Source organism: Dipodomys spectabilis, unplaced genomic scaffold (assembly GCF_019054845.1).
Source record: "Dipodomys spectabilis isolate Male_0828 unplaced genomic scaffold, ASM1905484v1 ptg000096l, whole genome shotgun sequence".
Classification (NCBI taxonomy): domain Eukaryota; kingdom Metazoa; phylum Chordata; class Mammalia; order Rodentia; family Heteromyidae; genus Dipodomys; species Dipodomys spectabilis.
The window spans coordinates 18,370,804-18,390,777 of NW_024870773.1; the positions used below are offsets into that span (position 1 = coordinate 18,370,804).

Here is a 19,974-nt window from a genome sequence, read left to right on the forward strand (position 1 = left end):
GGTTTATAATTCTTAATGTAGAATTCTATATTTATATAACTAACATCCAATTTAAAAAATTGAGATTTTAAAAAAATAAGATAGCACAGCTTTAACAGCATTTTATTTTTTGTAGTTTTATAAATAAGCTTCAAACAAATAATAAAAACATATATTTCAATTTTATTTTAGCAAAAACATTTGGAAATCGAAAGAACTACCAAATGGCTGAAAATGTTAAAGGGATGGGAAAAATACAAGAACACTGAAAAGGTAAGTTAAAATAATATGATTTCCATATGAACTATACATCCACTGTATATTTTCAGAGTAACAGTTTTTCTTCAATTGTAAAAGTGTTACATTCATATTATTTTTGAAACTTTCATTAATCAGAAGGTATTCTTTATCTTTGGAGGCTTGTGCTATAAATAATAGAATACCCAACTCAGATTGATTTCAGCTTTTCAGAGGCTCGGCTTTGTGGTCCAGAGGCAGCCTGGCTTGTAAGAAGGATTTAATTCAGCTCCTCAGTGCTGTAACTTAGTTTCTTCCTCCTACTCTCTGCCTTCTGCAGTGTCAGCTTCATCTAGAAATTGGCTTCCCTTAGGGATCTTAATCATGGCAGCAGCTCTAGGCTTCATATCCATGTGTCACACTGCTCAGAAAGAAGCTGGCCTCTGAACACTTTCCTTGCAAACAGGAGCAATCTCCTCTTCCAGAAGCTTCTTGTTTAAAATCTCCTCTTAAATCTTCTTGCCCTGAGTAGAGTTTGTGCCAAATTTTAAACCAGTTAAATAAAATCCACCATACATCCGTTAAGGTCACTACCTTAGTGTCACCAGAGAAAGCTTGAAATAATGAGATACAGTCAAGTTCTTGGAGGTAGAAGTTTTCCACAGTTCTAATTTTCTACTGAAAGGTAAAATACTGTGTTAGCAGTTGCAGCAAATGCTATGTCAATGTCCTTCAAGTGACAGTCTCACCTCTGTCATTGTGAGAAAATGTTTGTCAAATACTGCTGGACATCTGAACAGCCATACAGATGTGGCTAGTTAGTTTCTGTGAGTAAAAAATAGTGTTGTGGGAGGCTGGAGGGGTGGCTTAAGTGGTAGAGTGCCAGCTGAGCAAGCAAGCAAGCTGAATAACTCTGAGTCCCTGAGTTCACACCTCAGTACTTTTGCCAGGGTGGTGGTAGGTTGGGGGGGTGTTGGTAACAAAAGAAAGAAAAATCAGTTGGTTCAAATTGTTGCTCCATTTCCTGAATGCTTTTTCCTGAGGTACCCATCATATGTAAGTATGACGCAGAAACTCCACATGTCCTTCCCATTTTGTTATTCAGTACATTAGTAAAACATGTATTCAAGAGCTGAGATTTAATTAAGTTCTTGCATTTTACTGTTGTGTCCAGGACTTGTTAAGTGGCTAAATGACCTGTTTTAAGATGTGAGCAGAAAGGCAGTGATTACTAGTACAGTACTTTGCTGCCTTGATTTGTGTCCAGGTACAGTAGTTCTGTTATCACCGCTCTCTGCCTTCACTGGAAAAGTCAGAACAATGAAAGTGGGAAATACTGTAGTCATAGTGTGAAAATAGTGGGGACACTGACAGTTTCTTCACTGGTCATTTTTCTTTTTGAGAATATCATTATTTTAAGGTTAGACTTTCATTATTTTAGAGAAAAGTGAGTTCACTTGGGGTTGTCAGTTTTGTATTTTAGAATTGAGTTTAGAACTCTACATGTTTTTAAGAAAGGCCAGTTAGTTCAAAGTGGAAACTTAGGTGCAGTGATAGGCTCTTGTTTAATAGTATACTGTCTCTCATAGACCTAGTGTTGACAACTGCTTTATCTTATGCCTTTGTGAAAAGATTGCTCAAGTGATAATTACAGGATGAATTTTGATGCAGTGTGGCTATACTTTAGTCTCACATTCACTTTAATAAAATATTTGTAGAACCATGCAAATTTATATGCTTTTCCAGTGTATATATAACCATTGGAGTCTGTAAATCTCTGAAAAAATGAGCAGTTCTATGAGACTATTACTTTGACAGCAACTCTGGCTAATGCAGTTCCCATTAAGAGAGACTAACAGAACTATTTCTTTGATGTATAATTTTAAAGCACTCTCCCATAACTATAATGCTAGAATCATTTGATGATATATATGGTCCAATTTAGTATGAAACAGAATGTACCTTCTAAAAGAATTACTGTGTTCAATTCATACCTGCTTTTAAACTGCAGTGAAAAAGTAACAAAGGTTTTTCATTTTCAAAGAGGAGGTGTGTTTTCTCATCACAGATTTCTGTAATAATACAGAGGAGTCCTACAAATATCATAAAAGAAAAATATAGCCCTATAGAGAGTATTTGAATTTTTTAGAACTGAAACATAAATGAAAACATCTCTATTAGGGCTGTGTTGCCTGTCTGTCCTCACAGTGATTGCCTTCCCATGGAATCATATTGTTTTTTAAATATAGTCTTATCACATGAAGTTTTTTTTTTTCTGTTAAAACCACTCTGACTTAATGGGTCATGATACCATTGTATCATCCTACTGCAATACATATGGGTTTTCTCAGTTGTTGTTAGACAAATAACTGAATGGACCATTAAGACTATAGTAGCCAACATTTTATTTTACTGCTCTCAAAATGGAATTATATCATTTCAAAATAAATTTCTCAAGGTGTCATATAGCTTGTTAGTAACAAGCAAGAGAGTCTGGAATTCTTGGAGAGTCTGGAATTTTTGAATCTTTTTTTTTTCTTTTAAATTTTAGCAGGGATTTTTTTTTTTTAAATTAAAACAGGGTTAAAGCCAGGCATCAGTGACTCATGCCTGTAATCCTAGCTACTCAGGAGGCTGACATCTGAGGATCAAAGTCCAAAGCCAGCTGGGGCAGGAAAGTTCTGGGCAGGAAAGTCCATGAGATTCTTATCTCCAATAGTTAAAGGCTGATTTTTTTTTTCATCTTGTGTGCTAGCATTTCCTTTTGGCGTCTGTCAGTAAAAACTCGGGCTTGTAGTAGTTTAAAATGTTTCAGATTCAGATTTAGGAGACAAGTGTTATTTGGGCTATAGGGGAGCTCAAGCGGCAGGTCTGAAGATAAAGACAGGAAGAGGCAATAGGGGCACAAAACGCATATAAAATAACTTAAAAAAAAAACAAAACAACTTTTGTTTCATGATGTAAACTTGCAATTTTGAAATTCCCACAAAATTGAGCCTGACTTGCTGGGCTGAAGAGCTTTAAGTTGGAAGCCCAAATGATGTGAATTGGGCCAGGCAGCCCTGAAAATGTCTCCTGCAGAGGACAGTGTGGTGGTTATTCTTCCGGTCTCCTCCCAGAGAGCCAGTCTCTACCATACTCTCCCACCAGCATTCCATGGTCAGTTTTGATAGCGTTTGACTATATAGATTATCTGTTTAGCTGTAATTATCTCCTTGTATATTTTTCCAACACACTGTGAGCTCTGCAGAACTTGTTTATGTTTATAGCTCTAATGAGTGTAAGTACTGGCCATAAAACAAGTATTTATTACCATTTCATTTTAGAATGAATGAGTGCTGCTCATTGATGAGTTGGGGTAATTAGCTCTTACTTTCTACTGTGACTTTAATAAGACTGTAATTTCCATAAATTGTGTGGTTTGGAGGAGAGACCTGAATTAGAATTAAGAAGACAAAACTCTGATCTAGGTCAGTCATTTCTCTGGGTTTTGGTTTCCTTATATGTAAGGTAGAAAACTTCTGCTGTACCTATCTAACCAGATTGTAGAAGAATTGAAAGATTATCAACAAAAACTAGACTGCTGCTTTGGAGAATAAGCAGATTTCATCATAACTGTTGTGCCTTGATAACTGTTACCTTTTTTTACAAAATTTCTGTGATAGTTGAAAATTTATGAGGAAAGATATGTAGCCATTATAAGCCAGTCATGGTACTAACTGTGTAAGTACAGTTACCATCCTGTAGTATCTAGAGGACTGGCTCCAGGACTTCCACCAAGGGTATCGAATTCCATGGATGTTTAAGTTCTTTAGATAAAATTGCATAGTATTTTATATAGTCTACATATATTTTCTTATATACTTTAAATCATTTCTAGACTAAGTGTAAATTTTGTGTGAATGATTGCTTTACTCTGTTGTGTAAAGAATAATGACAAGGAAAATGTGTTCCCAAAAAAACCCATATTTTTTACATGTGGTTGTATCACTTATACTATAGACATTTAGACAATCCACAAATATAGAACCCTTCAATATGGGGGGCCGACTATATTTGAAAATCAATAAGTATAATTTAATACTAACTTTTTGCCTGTGCTGGTCTTGAACTGTGATACTCTTGATCTCTGTCTTGCAAGTAGATTTATAGATGTGAGCCACCACACCAGGCCTTAAAAAAAATCTTACTTTAGAATATTATAATTTAATTCTTATTCCAGGATTTTCTATACATTACTGCCTGTATTATTTCCTACAGCTCAAATTGCAGAGGCATTTTTATTGTTTTCTAAGTTTAGGCAGAATTATTATTATTATTATTATTATTATTTAAATATTTTCTGCTCTTGGATTTTCTTAATATTTTTCTTTTACCATGTCATGTGTTTTGTTAAACTCAGTTAGGCAAAACAGTCTGGTATGGTCATGGAAGGAGTCATCTTTGTGTTTTATAAGCTATAAAATCAGTCATCTTTTACTAATTGGTAACATCTAGGGTTTGCCTTTGGGCAAATTACTTAACTTCTTTATGACTTACTTTCCGTATCTGTGAGATTGAGTTGTTGGTATAATTAAACTATGAAGGGATTGTTGATCTAATTAAATGAAATAAATATCAACAAATAGCTTAGAATAGTTTCTTGCACATAATAAAATATTCAAAGTTAGCCTAACTTGTTATTATGGGTGATGATAATGGCAATGCATGGATAGTTATTTTTCAGCCTTTCTACATGTGATCTATTTAAAACTTTTAGCTCTGTGATAGCACAAAGACTGCTTTTTTTAACCTAAAAAATTTCTGCTTTTCTTAATTTATTCATGGCAATTTGATGGATTGTTTTTCTAAACCTAGATTTAATTTTAATGATGACAGTAATTTATAAACAATTGTGGAGTGCAGAATTGAACAAAAGCAATAAAATAATACCTAAAGTCTTTTTAAGTAATACAAGAAATATGTCAGAGCTCCAGTTTTACTCATGGGAAAGTATTAGTCTAGTATAATAAAGTCAGACCCTTAGAAATCAGTCTACTCATTAGCTATTGTATTCTCTTACTATTAAATTTTTACTTTTCATATAAATATCACAAAATGATATTTATACAAGATGTTTCCCCTTCTTCACTCAAGAAATGTAGAAGATAAGTCACTTACATAGTGCTTTTTGTGTGTGTGCTGGTATGGTACTTGAACTCAAGGTCTGGACACTGACCCTTTCGCTTTTTTGCTCAAAATTCACACTCTATTTTTGGGCGACAACTCCACTTCGAGCTTTTTTGGTGGTTAATTGTGTGTAAGAGTCTCATGGACTTCCCTGCCCTGGCTGACTTTGAGCCATAATCCTCAGATATCAGCCTCCTGAGTAGCTAGGATGATCTGAGGATTGTGGTTCAAAGCCAATCTGGGCAGGAAAGTCCTTAAGATTCTTATCTCCAATAAACCACTCAGAAAACCAGAAGTGGCACTAGTGGCTCTAGTGGTAGAATGCTAGCCTTGAGCTGAAGAGCTGAGGGACAGCACCCAGGCCCAGAGTTCAAGCCCCACAACTGCAAAAAAAAAGCCTGCAAAAATAGTAAGCTTTCAATCTCAAGCCTTTCAAGTAAAGGGTATTCAACCTGTACTTTGATCATTAAGGTCATTATGTACTGATTCATAATTTACTTCTTAAGGACTTATGCCAGCACTGTTCACTATGAATCATTTCCTTATTGGGTCATCTGTCTGAACTTTTGTTAGTGACAGAAATTGAGGTCACATTGTCGTGATCTCAATAGATTTCGATGCCACTTTGAGTAATTAAGGAAAAATTTAATTGAGGAGTGGATTGGGGAATTGATGATACTGTTGACTTAGGCTGAATTTCATTTGAAACTGGTATTTTTTCTTGATGGAAAAATTCAGTGTCATTTAAGAAAAGGACAAGGATTTTCTGAAGAAATACCAAGAATTGAGAAGAGAGAGGAGGGATGGAAGTAGAGTAGCGTGTGTACATGTGTATATTTGTATGAGAGAGAGAGACAGAATGACAGACAGGCTGACTGACAACATGGAGGAACCAAAGACAAGTCTGCCACTGGATAGGTGGAATCTTTCTATTCCAGAGGTCCTTAGGAGAAGAGGGTGGAAAAGAGGACTTGCTACACTGCACGAAGACACTTTTGGCACAAGGCATCCTTTCTTCTATTTGGAGTGCCTTCTAGGCGTCTGAGGGGTAAAGGAAGAAAATATATCACAATGGAGTATATAAATAAAAGAGGTTCACAACTCTTCAAGCCATTAACTGCCTTTTCCATTAAAAGGGACACTGCCATAAGAGAATTAATGTATTAGTATACTGAGCATTATTGGTGTGTTTTCTTCTCTCCTTCTGTATCTCCCTTTTAGAGTCAGAAGAAGAGACAGTCTAAATACATTAAAAATAAATATAATTAAAATATCAGTTGTCATGGATTCTTTGAAAATAAGACTAACAAATACTAATTGAGCCAACTAAAGTAACTTATCTAAGTTGTTATCCATCTGTGACATCCAATTTCTCTGTCTTTTCACCAGTTTCATAGGAGAATTTACAAAGGAATCCCTCTCCAGCTCCGAGGTGAAGTCTGGGCTCTCCTTCTTGAGATCCCCAAAATGAAAGAAGAAACAAGAGACCTTTATAGTGTGAGTGGCTAAACGAACTGTTAGTTTGAAATAAAAAAGCAAAACAATTAGCTTCCAAGGTGATGTAAGATACTCACATCATAACTTGAAATGATATCACCATTTTATTAGGTTAAGTTTATGAAGCACATTTATTTTAGTGCTGGAGTCTACTTATTTTTTTTATTATTGTGAAAATACAGAGGGGTTACAATTACATGGGCAAGATAATGAGTACATTTCTTATCAAGCATTGTAGCCTCCTCCTTTGTTTCCCCTTCCCATCCCATCCTCCCTCGGCCATCCCCCAACTCTCCTCCCCCCCCCCCCCACCAAAGTTGTAAAGTTCGTTTTCGACATAACAACTTGTACGTCTCATTGTTGCAATGGGTCCACCTGCATCCCTATTTAAACGATTTGTTTTTTCCCTTCCCCTCCACAAATTATAACAACATCAAATACAGTGTGGAGTCTACTTATGTTTCAAATCATAGTTAATGTTGTCTGCCAACTCAGTGAATATTAAATGCTTTTCAAACAGATCAATCTAAGTACTTAAAATGAACCATCAATATTGGGGCATATTTGAATGATGATTATATTACTAATAAAGAGATTTATAGTATCATTTTTACAGTATCTGGTGGGGGATGGATGTTGTTTTTAATAAGATGGAAAAGGAAGGATGAGTTTTCAAGATATATTGCAGATACCTTTTCTAATCCTCTCCCTTCAAATTGGTTATGTTTATTTTTGCCTTAAAGCTTTATATTACTGTATTTTAAGATTACCATACCTTTATTGTGATTATTGTTGTTGGTTGTGATGTTTTTGTTTATGCTTTTGGGGTTTTTTTTAAAGGTGGGCAAAAAAGGGACGCAGAAGGAAAGAGGGGAAGGGTGAACAATTAAATCATGCTATTCAGTATGCATTATGTGGAAATGAACTATTGTAGCCTATGGACAGGGATGGGAGTGGGTGACTCTGGGGGTAACATTGTCCAAAAAACATGTACTTATTACCTGACTTATGCAATGGCAATACCTCTGCACAATACCTTAATAATAACACTGTAATTATATTTTGAGAAATCACCATCCCTACTTTATTTTTAATTTTTTTATTGTGATTAAGTGATTACATTTCACAAATTTCATAATATTGTGAGATAGTGATACTTAGTTAAAGTCACAAACACATTCTAACCTTCATGAAGCAAATTGTCATTATCATGGTCTATAAAGTTTGTGAATTCTATGAGCTTTGACAATGCAGCTGTTTCTTCCACATCCAGTGATATGTACATTTCTTTCCTTTTGCATACTGTTAGCTGTTCCTTCTAACCCTCTCATTCTTTCCCTCCCATTGCTGCCCTTGAGTTGCTTAGTTTGTTTTGATCTATGTCCAGTGCAGCTGATGGGTCCCGCTGTTGTATGCTTTCCTCTGTTTCCCTCTGTTTCTGTGTCCTCTTCCTAGTTTCCCTCCAATGTGCACATATATATCATATATGTGGTCAGCAGCATAGGGTCATTTAATAATGATATGACAAGGTGAGTGGAGATCCTTTGTTTCTCAAATCTTGTTTACTTTCTTGTATCTCCTTACGTTTTAGATTTAACATGCACATATCAGGGAGACCATGTGCCCTTTGTCTCTTTGCTCTTGGCTTAAAACACTCAAAATTATTTTTTCTAGTTCCATCCATTTCCCTGCTAGTGCCATTATTTTGTCCTTTCTAATGGCTGCATAACATTCTATTGTATGTAGATACCACAGTTTTTGGATCCATTCATCTGTAGTGGGGCATCTGTGTTGTTTCCATATCTTGGCTATTGTGAACAGTGCTGCAGTGAACATGGAGGTGCAAGTGTCCTTGTATCCTGGTTCCTGTTGCTCAGGATAAATGCCTAGGAATGGTATGATGTAGAGTTTTCTGAGGAACCTCCAGACTGCTTTCCAAAGTGGTTGTATTAGTGTACATTCCCACCAGCAGTGCAATAGGGTTCCTCTTTGAGGGGAGAGTATTTTATATATTAGTATTATCTAAATATGAAGTACTTCATTTACTTTTTGCAATAATATCAAGAGGTAAGTTTTACTATTGTCATTGCAGATGAGAAAACTGAGATTAGTGAGGCTAAGGAGCTTTATACAAGCTTTATACAAACTTAGGGTTAGCAAGGGCACAGATAGGATTTAAAATCCTAACTGTCCCAGCTCCTGAGCTAGTGTTATTTTCTGCTGCTTTTTGCTATTCTTGTAATTGTTGCTCATTTGTATCTGTCTTAGATCTAGCCGTGTACCTTAATAATGGTAGAGAGAGGGTCAGAGTCAATCCATTGTGTATAACAAACTCCTCTTCAGCCTTAGCTGGACTTAGTAATCTGGCAGATAAACCTGCAGAGATAGTCCTCTAATTTTTTTCATGAAACACCTTCTACTATATTTCTGACTTAGGTTTATGGGTTCATTAGATCTTCTTTTAGACAAAATTGTTATTCTTATAATGTGATACTCATGGATCTCAACCTACTTAGTCTCTGGAATAACTGTAGAAACTTTACCTTCTTTCCTTCAGGAGGTAAGAAATATACTTGATCTACTGTGTCCTGTGCATTAACTTGACAACAGTTTAGGACATAAGTAGCATTTCTGACCTATTAATTTTTTACCTGTTTAACTGGGCTTACTTCATTCATGAAGAGTGTGTGTGTGTGTGTGTGTGTGTGTGTGTGTGTGTATGCACACACACACACACACACACACATGCGCTGGATTTACTTGTCCTCCAAAGAAGGTAACATTGTAACATTGTAGATATGTTTAGGTCATATTCTCCCAACTAAATTTTATTTTAAAGCAATTTTTACAATATCAAACATTTTCTTCCAGTGTTTTGACATTTCATCTTCTTCCAGAAGACCAGTAGAAAAATAACAGACCTGTACTTGCTCATTATCTTTTAAAAAGATAGTAAAAGACCACATATGTACAGATTATTCTTAAAGCTGACTTTTTTATATTGCCTTCTGTACCAATGTAAAAAATTGTTATTATAAAGGTGCTATACAGAGGGTTACAGTTATATAAGTTAGGTAAAGAGTACAGTTGTTTTTGGACAATATCACCTACTCCCTTGCTGTCTCCGAGTTTTTTTCTTTTCAAGGGTGTGGGTCTTTAACTCTGGGGCCTGGGTGCTGTCCCTGAGATCTTTTGCTCAAGGCAAGTGCTCTACCACTTTGAGCCACAGCTCTCCTTACACGTTTTGAGTGGTTAATTGGTGATATGAGTCTCACAGGGACTTTTCTGCCTGGGCTGGCTTTGAACTTTGATCCTCAGAGTTCAGCCTCCTGAATAGCTAGGATTGTTACAGGCATGAGCTACTGGACCCTACCGGACCCTACAGTCTCTCCCACCGTTTCCCTCTCATCCCGACCCACAGGTTGTATAGTTCATTTTCAGCATAGTATCTGGTAACACTGCTGTATTTGTTCACCCTTTCTCCCTCCATTTTGGTGCCTTCCTTGCCCTCCCAAAGACAAATTAACAAGACAATAACCAAAACTGCAACAAAGAAAAAAAACATGTTTCTGTTGATTGGAGTGCATTTTGATAAATACCATTTCATATGATCAGATGCACATAGGCATTGCGCCTTTGTGTTCTTTTACTAAGAGTATCCTCTGTGTGTGTGTGTGTGTGTGTGTGTGTGAGAGAGAGAGAGAGAGAGAGAGAGAGAGAATGCCTAGAAGTCCTGTATAATTTATCATGTCCCAGTGTATTTTTGTTCTAGCTTCTGCATATGAGAGGAAACATTTGTGGTTTGTTCCTCTAATTTGGCTAACCTCACTTAACATGACTTGTTGTAGGTCCATTCATTTCTCTGTAAATAACAATACTATTTTTTCTAATGGCTGTTAACTTCCATTGTGTATAGGTACCACATTTTTTTGATCCACTTATGTATTGTGGGGCATCTGGACTGTTTGCATAGCTTGGCTATTGTTTCTCCACCAATTTCTATCACGTATACAGTGCAATAATATTTTGTGACTATATGATTCTTTACTACAGAACCATACCTCTAGCCTATTCTCTGTACCATAGAAGGTGCCCTTTGATTTCTCACTTCAAAACAAAAAAAAATGCGTACTTATAAGACACAACATACACACATATATATACTAGACATAACCTGTTTTAATTTGTCAGGAATTAAGAGTTGTTTTTGTATGTTTTTATTGGAATTGATTTTAGAAGAAATTTACATTACCAGTACCTAGTACACAGATCGATATTAACATGTGCATATAGATACTTAGCTACACATAAACATGGTTAAACATAAGTATAAATTTTTTTTTCATAAGTATAAATTTTAATCTCTTTTTTTGGTAAAACATACTGGTCATTTAGCTCCTTTTCTCCCGATATAGGACTAATTGACAGCATAGTTTAAAAAAAATGCAAACTCACAAGTGATAAGAAAATGGCAGAAGAAAATGTCCAATTTTTGAAAAACAGACTACAGACAGGTATTTAGCAAGTCTGAGAAAACTAAATTCTGTGCTGGCAATGGGGAATAGGAGAATAATGCAGTTGAGCTCTCAAATCTCCAGAAGGTTCATATTGCCATCTTCAAGTACCTCTGGAAGTAGAGATGAAACCAGACACAGGTGGGTGAAAGTCTTTGAGAAGCAGTTGTCGATCTTCTGTCTCCTCCTAGTGCTGGCCTAGAACTAGAGGATGAAGCAGAGAGCTAGTAGGAGGGCTTCTATTGTGAATACAGTGTAATGAAGAATGGAGAATGTCCCTGACTTGGGACAGATTGGCCTTTTTGCTCAAGAGCAGTGGCAACCAGGTGCTTTCCCTCCTCACAGGAACTGAGAAGAGCCTTCCCTGGGTAATAAGACCAGCATAAGAAAGTACACCCAAAGATTTGAGTTGCAGAGACTGCATTGCAGTTGCTGGACCAGCCACCATTCAAAGAAAACCACTGTTGTGAACTCTCACTTACCCACAGAGCTGTGCTTAGCACCTCACTTTTAATAAAAGAACACAGCATAGTCACTATACATTTGAGAAAAGTGGCTGATAAGAAAGACAAATGGAAGAAAGCACTTGTGAGAACAGAAACAGTCTATAGAGCAAGACTAAGACTTGAAATTCTAGTTAATGTCTTCAGAGAAATAAAAATAGACATTGCAACCATAAACAAATGTAGTAAAGCTATAAAAGAAATATTCAAGAACAAAATGTCTTTGAATATAAAAAATAACAAAATTAAAACCTTAATTGAAGGTAACAGTTGTGTAACTTTCCCAGAAAATACATTTGAAGAGAAATAATAAAGAAAATTAGGTAATAGCCTAGGAGGTGCCACATGATAATAATCACAGTTCTAGAAAGAAAATGAGTAGGATGAGGAAATTGACAAAGAAATTACTAAAGACAATATTGCAGGGCTGGGAGATACATGAGTTTCTTAAATTGAAAGGATCCACCAAGGCTTACCTCTGGGGATAAACATAGATGCAAATCAAAGAGAAAATGGAAACTTCAGAGCACAGGGAGCACTGCTCCTACCAGCTTCCAAAGAGAAAAAAAATAGATTGCTTATAAAAGAGTCAAGAATTCCAATGGCAGCCTGGAGGCCAGAATACACTGAACCTGTTCCTTTGAAACAAAAAATGTATGCTTAGAATGGATGAAGGAAGTGAATGAATTATCGCACACATTCAAGGTTTCACAGTTCTTTCATGCATCCTTTCACAAGAGCTACTGGAGAATGTATTTCTCCAAAGCAAAGTAAGAGTATAAACCAAGAAAGTGAAGATATAAGACCCAAGAATCAGCCAAAACTATGGACAAAGCCAAGGAAAGCCCCAGCAGATGGTGATAGGCTTCCCAGAACTGAGCTGGGCTGTAGGCAGCTTTGCTTTTGAAGTTAGACTTCAAAAAGTAGGTGGCTATTCTATTGGAATATTGCTGGAGATTTCTGTAGCAAATAGTGAGTTTATAATTGAATAAGCCTTAAGGATTTGAAAAATGAAGCAAGTTAACTCCATGAGAAACAAAAATGTGCTGGTAAAAAAAAAAAAAAAGGTAAAAAGAAATCCTAGTAGACTTCATGGCTCAAGTCATGAAGAACTTCTGAGTCTTTAATGCAAACTCTAATGGAAATCTAATTTAACTCCATGGGAGGGAAAGCTTGAGGGAACCAGAGAAGGACAGAGTAGCGGATGGAGCACAGAGGACAGGGAAAGTTTTCTGTGTGTGCCTTTTTGTATTCCTTTGATTAACTGTAGGAATGATTTTCATAAAGCAGAGAGGTTTTTGTTTTTTTTTTAATTGTAAAGATACTATACAGAGGGTTACAGTTACATGAGTGAGGTAATGAGTACACTTCCTCTTGAACATTGTTACCCCCTCCATTGTTTTCCCCCTACCATCCCCACCCTCCCTCTCTTCCCCGAGGTTCTCTTTTTTTTTTTTTTTTTGATTGTGATTAAGTGATTACATAATTTCAAAGTCACAAGTTCATTCTAACTTTCCTGGAGCAAATTGTCTATCACAGTCTGTAATATATAACAGTGTTCACATGTTATATACCATATTTGTGATCAGCAGCATGGGGATATTTAGTAGTGGTTCAACCAGATGAGCGGGAGTTCTTTGTTTCTTAAGTCCTGTTAGTTTTGTCGTATCACCTAACATTTTGGATTTAGCATCCACTTATCAGGGAGACCATGTACCATTTGTCTCTTCGTTCTTGGCTTACCTCGCTCAACATGATTCCTTCTAGCTCCATCCATTTCCCTGCAAATGTCATTATTTTGTCATTTCTAATGGCTGCATAATATTCCATTGTGTATAGATACCACAATTTTTGGATCCATTCATCTGTGGTGGGGCATCTAGGTTGTTTCCATATCCTAGCTATTGCGAACAGAAGCAGAGAGGTTTTTAACAAGAATTATTTTGCTATTTATCACAGACTTTCAACAAATGATTTTCATTAAATGTGCTTTATTCCTCTCTTTTTCTTCTTCAGAAATTAAAACACAGAGCACGGGGTTGTTCACCTGATATCAGACAAATAGACCTTGATGTCAACCGCACATTTAGGGACCATATTATGTTTAGAGACAGATACGGTGTTAAGTAAGTAAAGTTTAATATAATGAAATGTAAATAGCATTTATAAATCTTATCAGCATTTTTATTAAGTAAAAGTATGAGTGTATAGAATGTCCTTTGAAGACTATAATTTTGATTTAGATATTAGTAATCTAAGCTCTTGCAAATCATTTCAGTCCATTTCACGTGAAACTTAAGATCTAATTGACCTGAAAATTTTTGACTGACAGAGATGCTACATAATAGTGGCAAAGAATCATGATTTAGAATTCTTAAAACTATAATAACACTTATTAAAACTTATATATAGTTGGGAGTATATATATTCAGGGATCAAAGGTTAGCCTGGGCTGTATAGTGAGTTCCAGATCAGCCTCAGATACATAGGAAGATTGTCTCAAAGATTGTTTGTATTGTTTGGAAAAGTTGTAGTATTTGGCAATACCGGGGTAAATTTACACAATAAACTTGACCCCATGCATACATGAAACTAAAAATATTGGAAGTATATTTGGGCATGTCATCACATGACAATTTGGTATGGAAGGTACAGTTTTATGGGCTTATTCATAATCCAGCCAATGAAACAAACCAGTGGCTTTTCTGCTTTTCACCTGGCAAGTTCAAAATCCGTGGAGCAGGCTCTCAGAAAAGATAAACTAGAACTCTTAGTATGGGTTAAAGCTTCTGTCCCAAGGTGAGCTTTTCTTCAGGGAAGCCAGATTGAATAGGGTAAAGTTTCTTCTTAAATTCAACATATTATAGATTTTAATCACATTTATAAAATATACAACAACTAGACCAGTGTTTGAATAATGGGGTATTGTAGCCTAGCCAGATTGATACACAGTGCCTACCATCACAGTCTACCTTTATCCACTTGATACTCCCACAGATCTCTTCAATCCATCCTTAATTTCCAACAAGACAGTAAGAAAGTCATACTGCTAAGATGATACAGATGTTCTGCTTAGAAATGAAAACATGCTAATCCTTTTTCTACAAGTAGATTCCAAGTCCTTGGATGATAGTGACACTTCTGCTTTAATATCATCCCTAAGTACTGTTATGAGAGAAAGAAGAAATTGTTAATATATGTATGAACATACCATAATAAGGAAGAAATACTTTTAACAGTTATAGTCCTTTCTATAGCTTGCCATTTGGCCATAGCTGATATTTACAACTATCTTCTACTGTCTTCTCCTTGTGCCCTTTGCCCCTCAGAAAGTGTTAACTGGTTGAGGGCTTTTATTTGGTAGAATGACCCAGACCTTGATTAGTGAAAACTCTGGGCTATATTTACAGTCTTGCCTGAATTGGGTTGTTACAATTTTCCATTGACCTTAATTACTCTGCCTTATGTGTACCGTGTAGTAGTAACCCATTTTCTCCATAGTAACCAGAATCATTTACCCTAACCAGCATAGTCCCCCTTTGCCTATTGAAGCATAAGAAACCTGGAAAAGAGTGATTGGGTGGCATTTTCAGTTTCTAGTTAAAAAAAAAGATCACGTTATATCTCCTAATAAGTACATTCTTACCTTTGGAACTAAGATCTCTGCATCACCAGAGGCTAACGTTGCTGAGACAGGAAGCAAAAAATTTACTAGAGAATCATTAGGAATAATGAGTACAGCCACTCTCATTTCCATCCTGGGTGTCTTGGATCCCTGAATTTTGGGTATGGGAAAAGAGCATAGCTCACATCCTCCATCTCACTGCCCCCAGCCTACCAGTAGATGGTGCTATATTGAAGGCTCAGTTGAGACTTCAAAAGGCCATTCTACTGTTGTATGACATAAGATTTCATATAAGTTGGCTCATTGAAAGAGAGTGATACACTTGAGAAATTTGAGGGTCCTTCGTGGTTTTAGTATAAGGTCTTTTTATCAAAACAAATGTTACATAGTCCCCAAATACTTTATAATTTGAGCTTGGGATAATTTATGTATTAATGTAATAATTTTATCTGAATTTGTTTTCGGTCAATTAAAAAATATTTAGATGGTTGTATAGGAAGGTTATATCACCTTTTTAAAGCTTATAATTAATGTAATTTTTTATTTCTCTAGGCAACAATCCTTATTCCATGTTCTTGCTGCATATTCTATTTATAATACGGTAAGTTCTTTGAGGGGTCTTTGGAACAACTGAAGCTTCTTTTTGACACTCCCTACCTAACAAGGCCCTTCTACACATTTCTTCACCTCAGGACCAGATGGTCCCCACAGTCTCTTTGAGCTCTGTGGATCTTTTCACAGCTCCTACACTAACCCTGAGATCTTAGAGCAGAGCTGATTTGAAAGTAGAAAAACCTAGTGATCATAGTGTGCCAGTGAACCTCAGTTTTTCCTTCTCCCTCAAGATTGTTTTGTTACATTTTGTGGTATTTATTTTTAAACATAAGACTGAATGGGCAGAATGGGACAGGAAGTTGTTGCTTGTTAACTTTATCACTTCCAGGAATTGCCTTTTAGTATCACATTCTATTTATTAGTGAGGCCCAGCAGAAGTAGACTATCCTAAATGCTTGAAAAATAGTCATACTATTCTTTGTTTGTTTCAGAAGGTACAGATTTTTATTTCTTCCAATGTAACTATGAATATTTGAGGTTCTCAGTTCCTATTCTCTATAGACCCATTTAAGAATACTATTCTTAAAGCATTTACTGTTCTGAGAAGAGAAGATAATTTAGAGAAAGACTTAATGTGGGTAGTAAGTACATACTTGTTGATTAGATTCTAAGGAAAACACCTTTGAACCTTGGGCTAACTTCTATCATAGCTAAAGCCTTCAGAGTAACAACAAGAGTAGAAATTCACTCAAACTAGGGAAAGTTTAAAAAAGGGATTCATTTATTATTTCTCACAGAAATGAAGCAATAGCTGGGCTTTTTGGAAATTTCAGATACAAAACAGGCAAGATTCATTAAAAAGGATAGCTATACCTTCTCTCTTAGGCTCTGAGGCTCTGAGGTCATGTAGTATTTCCAATTATTTCTGTAAACTATTTATTCCACTGTTCTGTCCCCAGTAATTTTCTTTGCTCAGTTGCTAGTTACACCATGCTAACAGATCATACACAGACTGGATGTGACCATACTCTTCAAGTGCATATAACCCTCTGTGATGATGATCTTTGTGGCTTTTTCAGATTTCTTAAATTAGTCTGACTTACCAGTACACCCAGATATCAGATGTCAACTGGTCATCTGGTTCCTGTGACATAAACATGAATTCTTAGGACAGATACAAATAGGAGCCGGGCGCTGGTGGCTCACGCCTGTAATCCTAGCTACTCAGGAGGCTGAGATCTGAGGATCGCGGTTCAAAGCCAGCCCGGGCAGGAGAGACCGTGAGATTCCTATCTCCAATAAACCACCAGAAAACCAGAAGTGGCGCTGTAGCTCAAGTGGTAGAGCGCTCGCCTTGAGCTGAAGAGCTGAGGGACAGCGCCCAGGCCCAGAGTTCAAGCCCCACGACTGACAAAAAAAAAAAATAGGGACTGTAGTAGGATGGGAGTTTTCCAAGAGGGAGCATAAACTAGATGGACAGCTTTAAGTGTCCAGAAATACAGAAGAAACAAGATAGCAAATGGAATTGTATGAGGAGAGAATTTGTAAGCATCTGAATAAGGAAGGAACTGTTAATCATCATACATGGAATGAAATAAATACAAGAAGTTTTTAAAGAAAGTATAATGGTATCAAACAAAACACCTTTTTTTCAGTTTGGTGTGCCCTTTTTTTAATTTAAATTCTATTATAAAAGTGATATACAGACAGGTTAGAATTACATAAGTCAAGTAATGAGTATATTTCTTTTTGACCAGTGTCACCCCTCCCTTGTTTTCTCCTAGTTAGAAAACACTTTTTGAAAATGTAGATTCAACTGGGCTATGGTGGTTCACACGTGTAATCCTAGCTATTTAGGAGGCTGAGATCTGAGTATTGCAATTGGAACCAGCTTGGGTAGGAAAGCCAGAGTTACACTTTATCTCCAGTTAACCACCAAAAAGCTAGAAAGAGAGCTGTGGCTCAGTGATAGAGCACTATCCTTGAGCAAAAAACTTCAGTGATAGCACCTCAGTTCTGAGTTCAAGCCCCAGGGTCAGTCCCCCCAAAAAATAGATTCAGATTTAGTCTTAGTGGGTGATGTATTCTTGAGCATAGTTTTATTATATGTGGCATAGTGCTGTAAAGATTGTAATATTTGTCTCCAGAATTATCTATTGAGAAATATAAGTAGGCATTTCCTGATGCTTCATAGATCAACTTTCTCTATGTGCTTTTACCTGCAATTTGACGTTAAGCCCTCCAATATCTGTTGTCTTATTTGCTCTTTAGGAAGTTGGGTACTGTCAGGGGATGAGCCAGATCACAGCTTTACTCCTCATGTATATGAACGAGGAAGATGCCTTCTGGGCCCTGGTCAAACTCTTTTCAGGCCCTAAACATGCCATGCATGGTAAGAAAATCCCACGTCTTATCATAAACCATAAAGAAGAGAGGAGGCCAAAGACAAGTGAAAACAAAATCAAAAGATGTTTGGTAGAATAAATACAATAAGTATGATGTCTCAGAGCTTACTTGGTTAATACTTATTACTAATTTCTTCCTTCATTTTTCTTTATTATAGTTTTCTGAACTTTGCTATTCTTATTGATTTTTTTGTCTTTTCTCTAATGGGTATTGTTGACATTTCAAATTTATTTTCTTATTTTTCCCCAGTCACAAAAGAAACTTATCCCTAGATTTAGAGGGATTTGGGAAAAGAAATAAAAACTAGCTTTTGATTAAAAACAAAAACAAGAAAACCTTTCAGACAGCCATGCACTTATCATTTCAGTGAAATGTTATCTTTGGCTGATTGTTAGGTATAACTTCTTGTCCAATAATATTAACTGAGAAATGGCACTTAGTGTATAAAGGTAAGGTGGTACATACTAACAAAGTAGTTTTATAATTCAAGTATGGCTTTTAGTTCTTTCAGCCATAAGTTTTGTTTCCATTTTAAATCAAAGTCTGGTAATATGTTGTGGGTTACTTAATATTTAAGGTTAATATTTAAGTTACTATTAATATTACTTGACATTTTAAAACAGGCATAATTTTTTAAGTTTACACACTATTTAATTCCTTTTTCTTTAGTTTGCTAAGATATACATTAAACCTTATTTCAAAGAGTTTCCATTGTAACTTCTTTTGGAAATAAAAGTGGCATTTGTCTGTATAATGCAAAATTATTTACCTAGTGCCGTCTATGTAAGACCATTTTAATGCTAGTTTTACTCCAAGAATGGATCATCTTAAAAATGGCATTTGTCCATATAATGCAAAATTGTTTTCCTAGTGCCATCTATGTAAGACCATTTTAACGCTAGTTTTATTTCAAGACTGGATCATCTTAAGTTAACTTTGAGAATTTTATGCTTTATGTGGTAGAGAATCTGCCACATACAATGTTATTTTCATAATTATTAAAGTTAAGATCTTCCATAGTCTATTATATATTCAGTCTGATGATCTAACCAGGTGGCTTTTGTGAGTATATTGTGTGTAAAGGATGACTAATTTTGTGTGTGTATGTTTGCTTGTTTGTCACTATCTCTCTTTCTAGTTATTTTAACAATTACTGTCTGCATAATAACAGTTTCTTGGCACTTTGCATTCCATAAATGGACTCCAGAAGAGAGACATATTATTATACTGAGTTTTCATCCAATAGGCAGTATCATTTACAAAAGCATCTTGAAGTCTGTATCAGTCTTTATTTTGCCTTCCTGTGTGATATTATTGCTGATCTCTTTTGGAGTACAATTGAATGTTACAATTTCAATGATATATAATTATGTGGAAGACTGCCTAATTTTAGAAAACAATCATTTCTTTTAAAGCTGTTTCCTAGCTTAGATTCAGCAATTATTGTCACCAGTTTAATCTATAAAGCAATACTAATTCTACTGTGCTG

At 35.9% G+C, this 19,974-nt stretch overlaps 1 protein-coding gene across 6 annotated transcripts in view; it reads left to right on the forward strand.

Annotated features, from left to right (window-relative positions):
- The window catches only part of Usp6nl (USP6 N-terminal like), a 119,620-nt gene that overhangs the window by 74,428 nt on the left and 25,218 nt on the right, over positions 1–19,974 (forward strand). For all 6 annotated transcript variants that reach the window (XM_042686068.1, XM_042686072.1, XM_042686069.1 and 3 more), the window contains 5 exons: positions 172–252; positions 6,775–6,882; positions 13,916–14,025; positions 16,077–16,125; positions 18,351–18,471. In XM_042686068.1, coding sequence (XP_042542002.1) covers positions 172–252; positions 6,775–6,882; positions 13,916–14,025; positions 16,077–16,125; positions 18,351–18,471 — 469 coding nt within the window. The remainder of the gene's footprint in view (positions 1–171; positions 253–6,774; positions 6,883–13,915; positions 14,026–16,076; positions 16,126–18,350; positions 18,472–19,974) is intronic.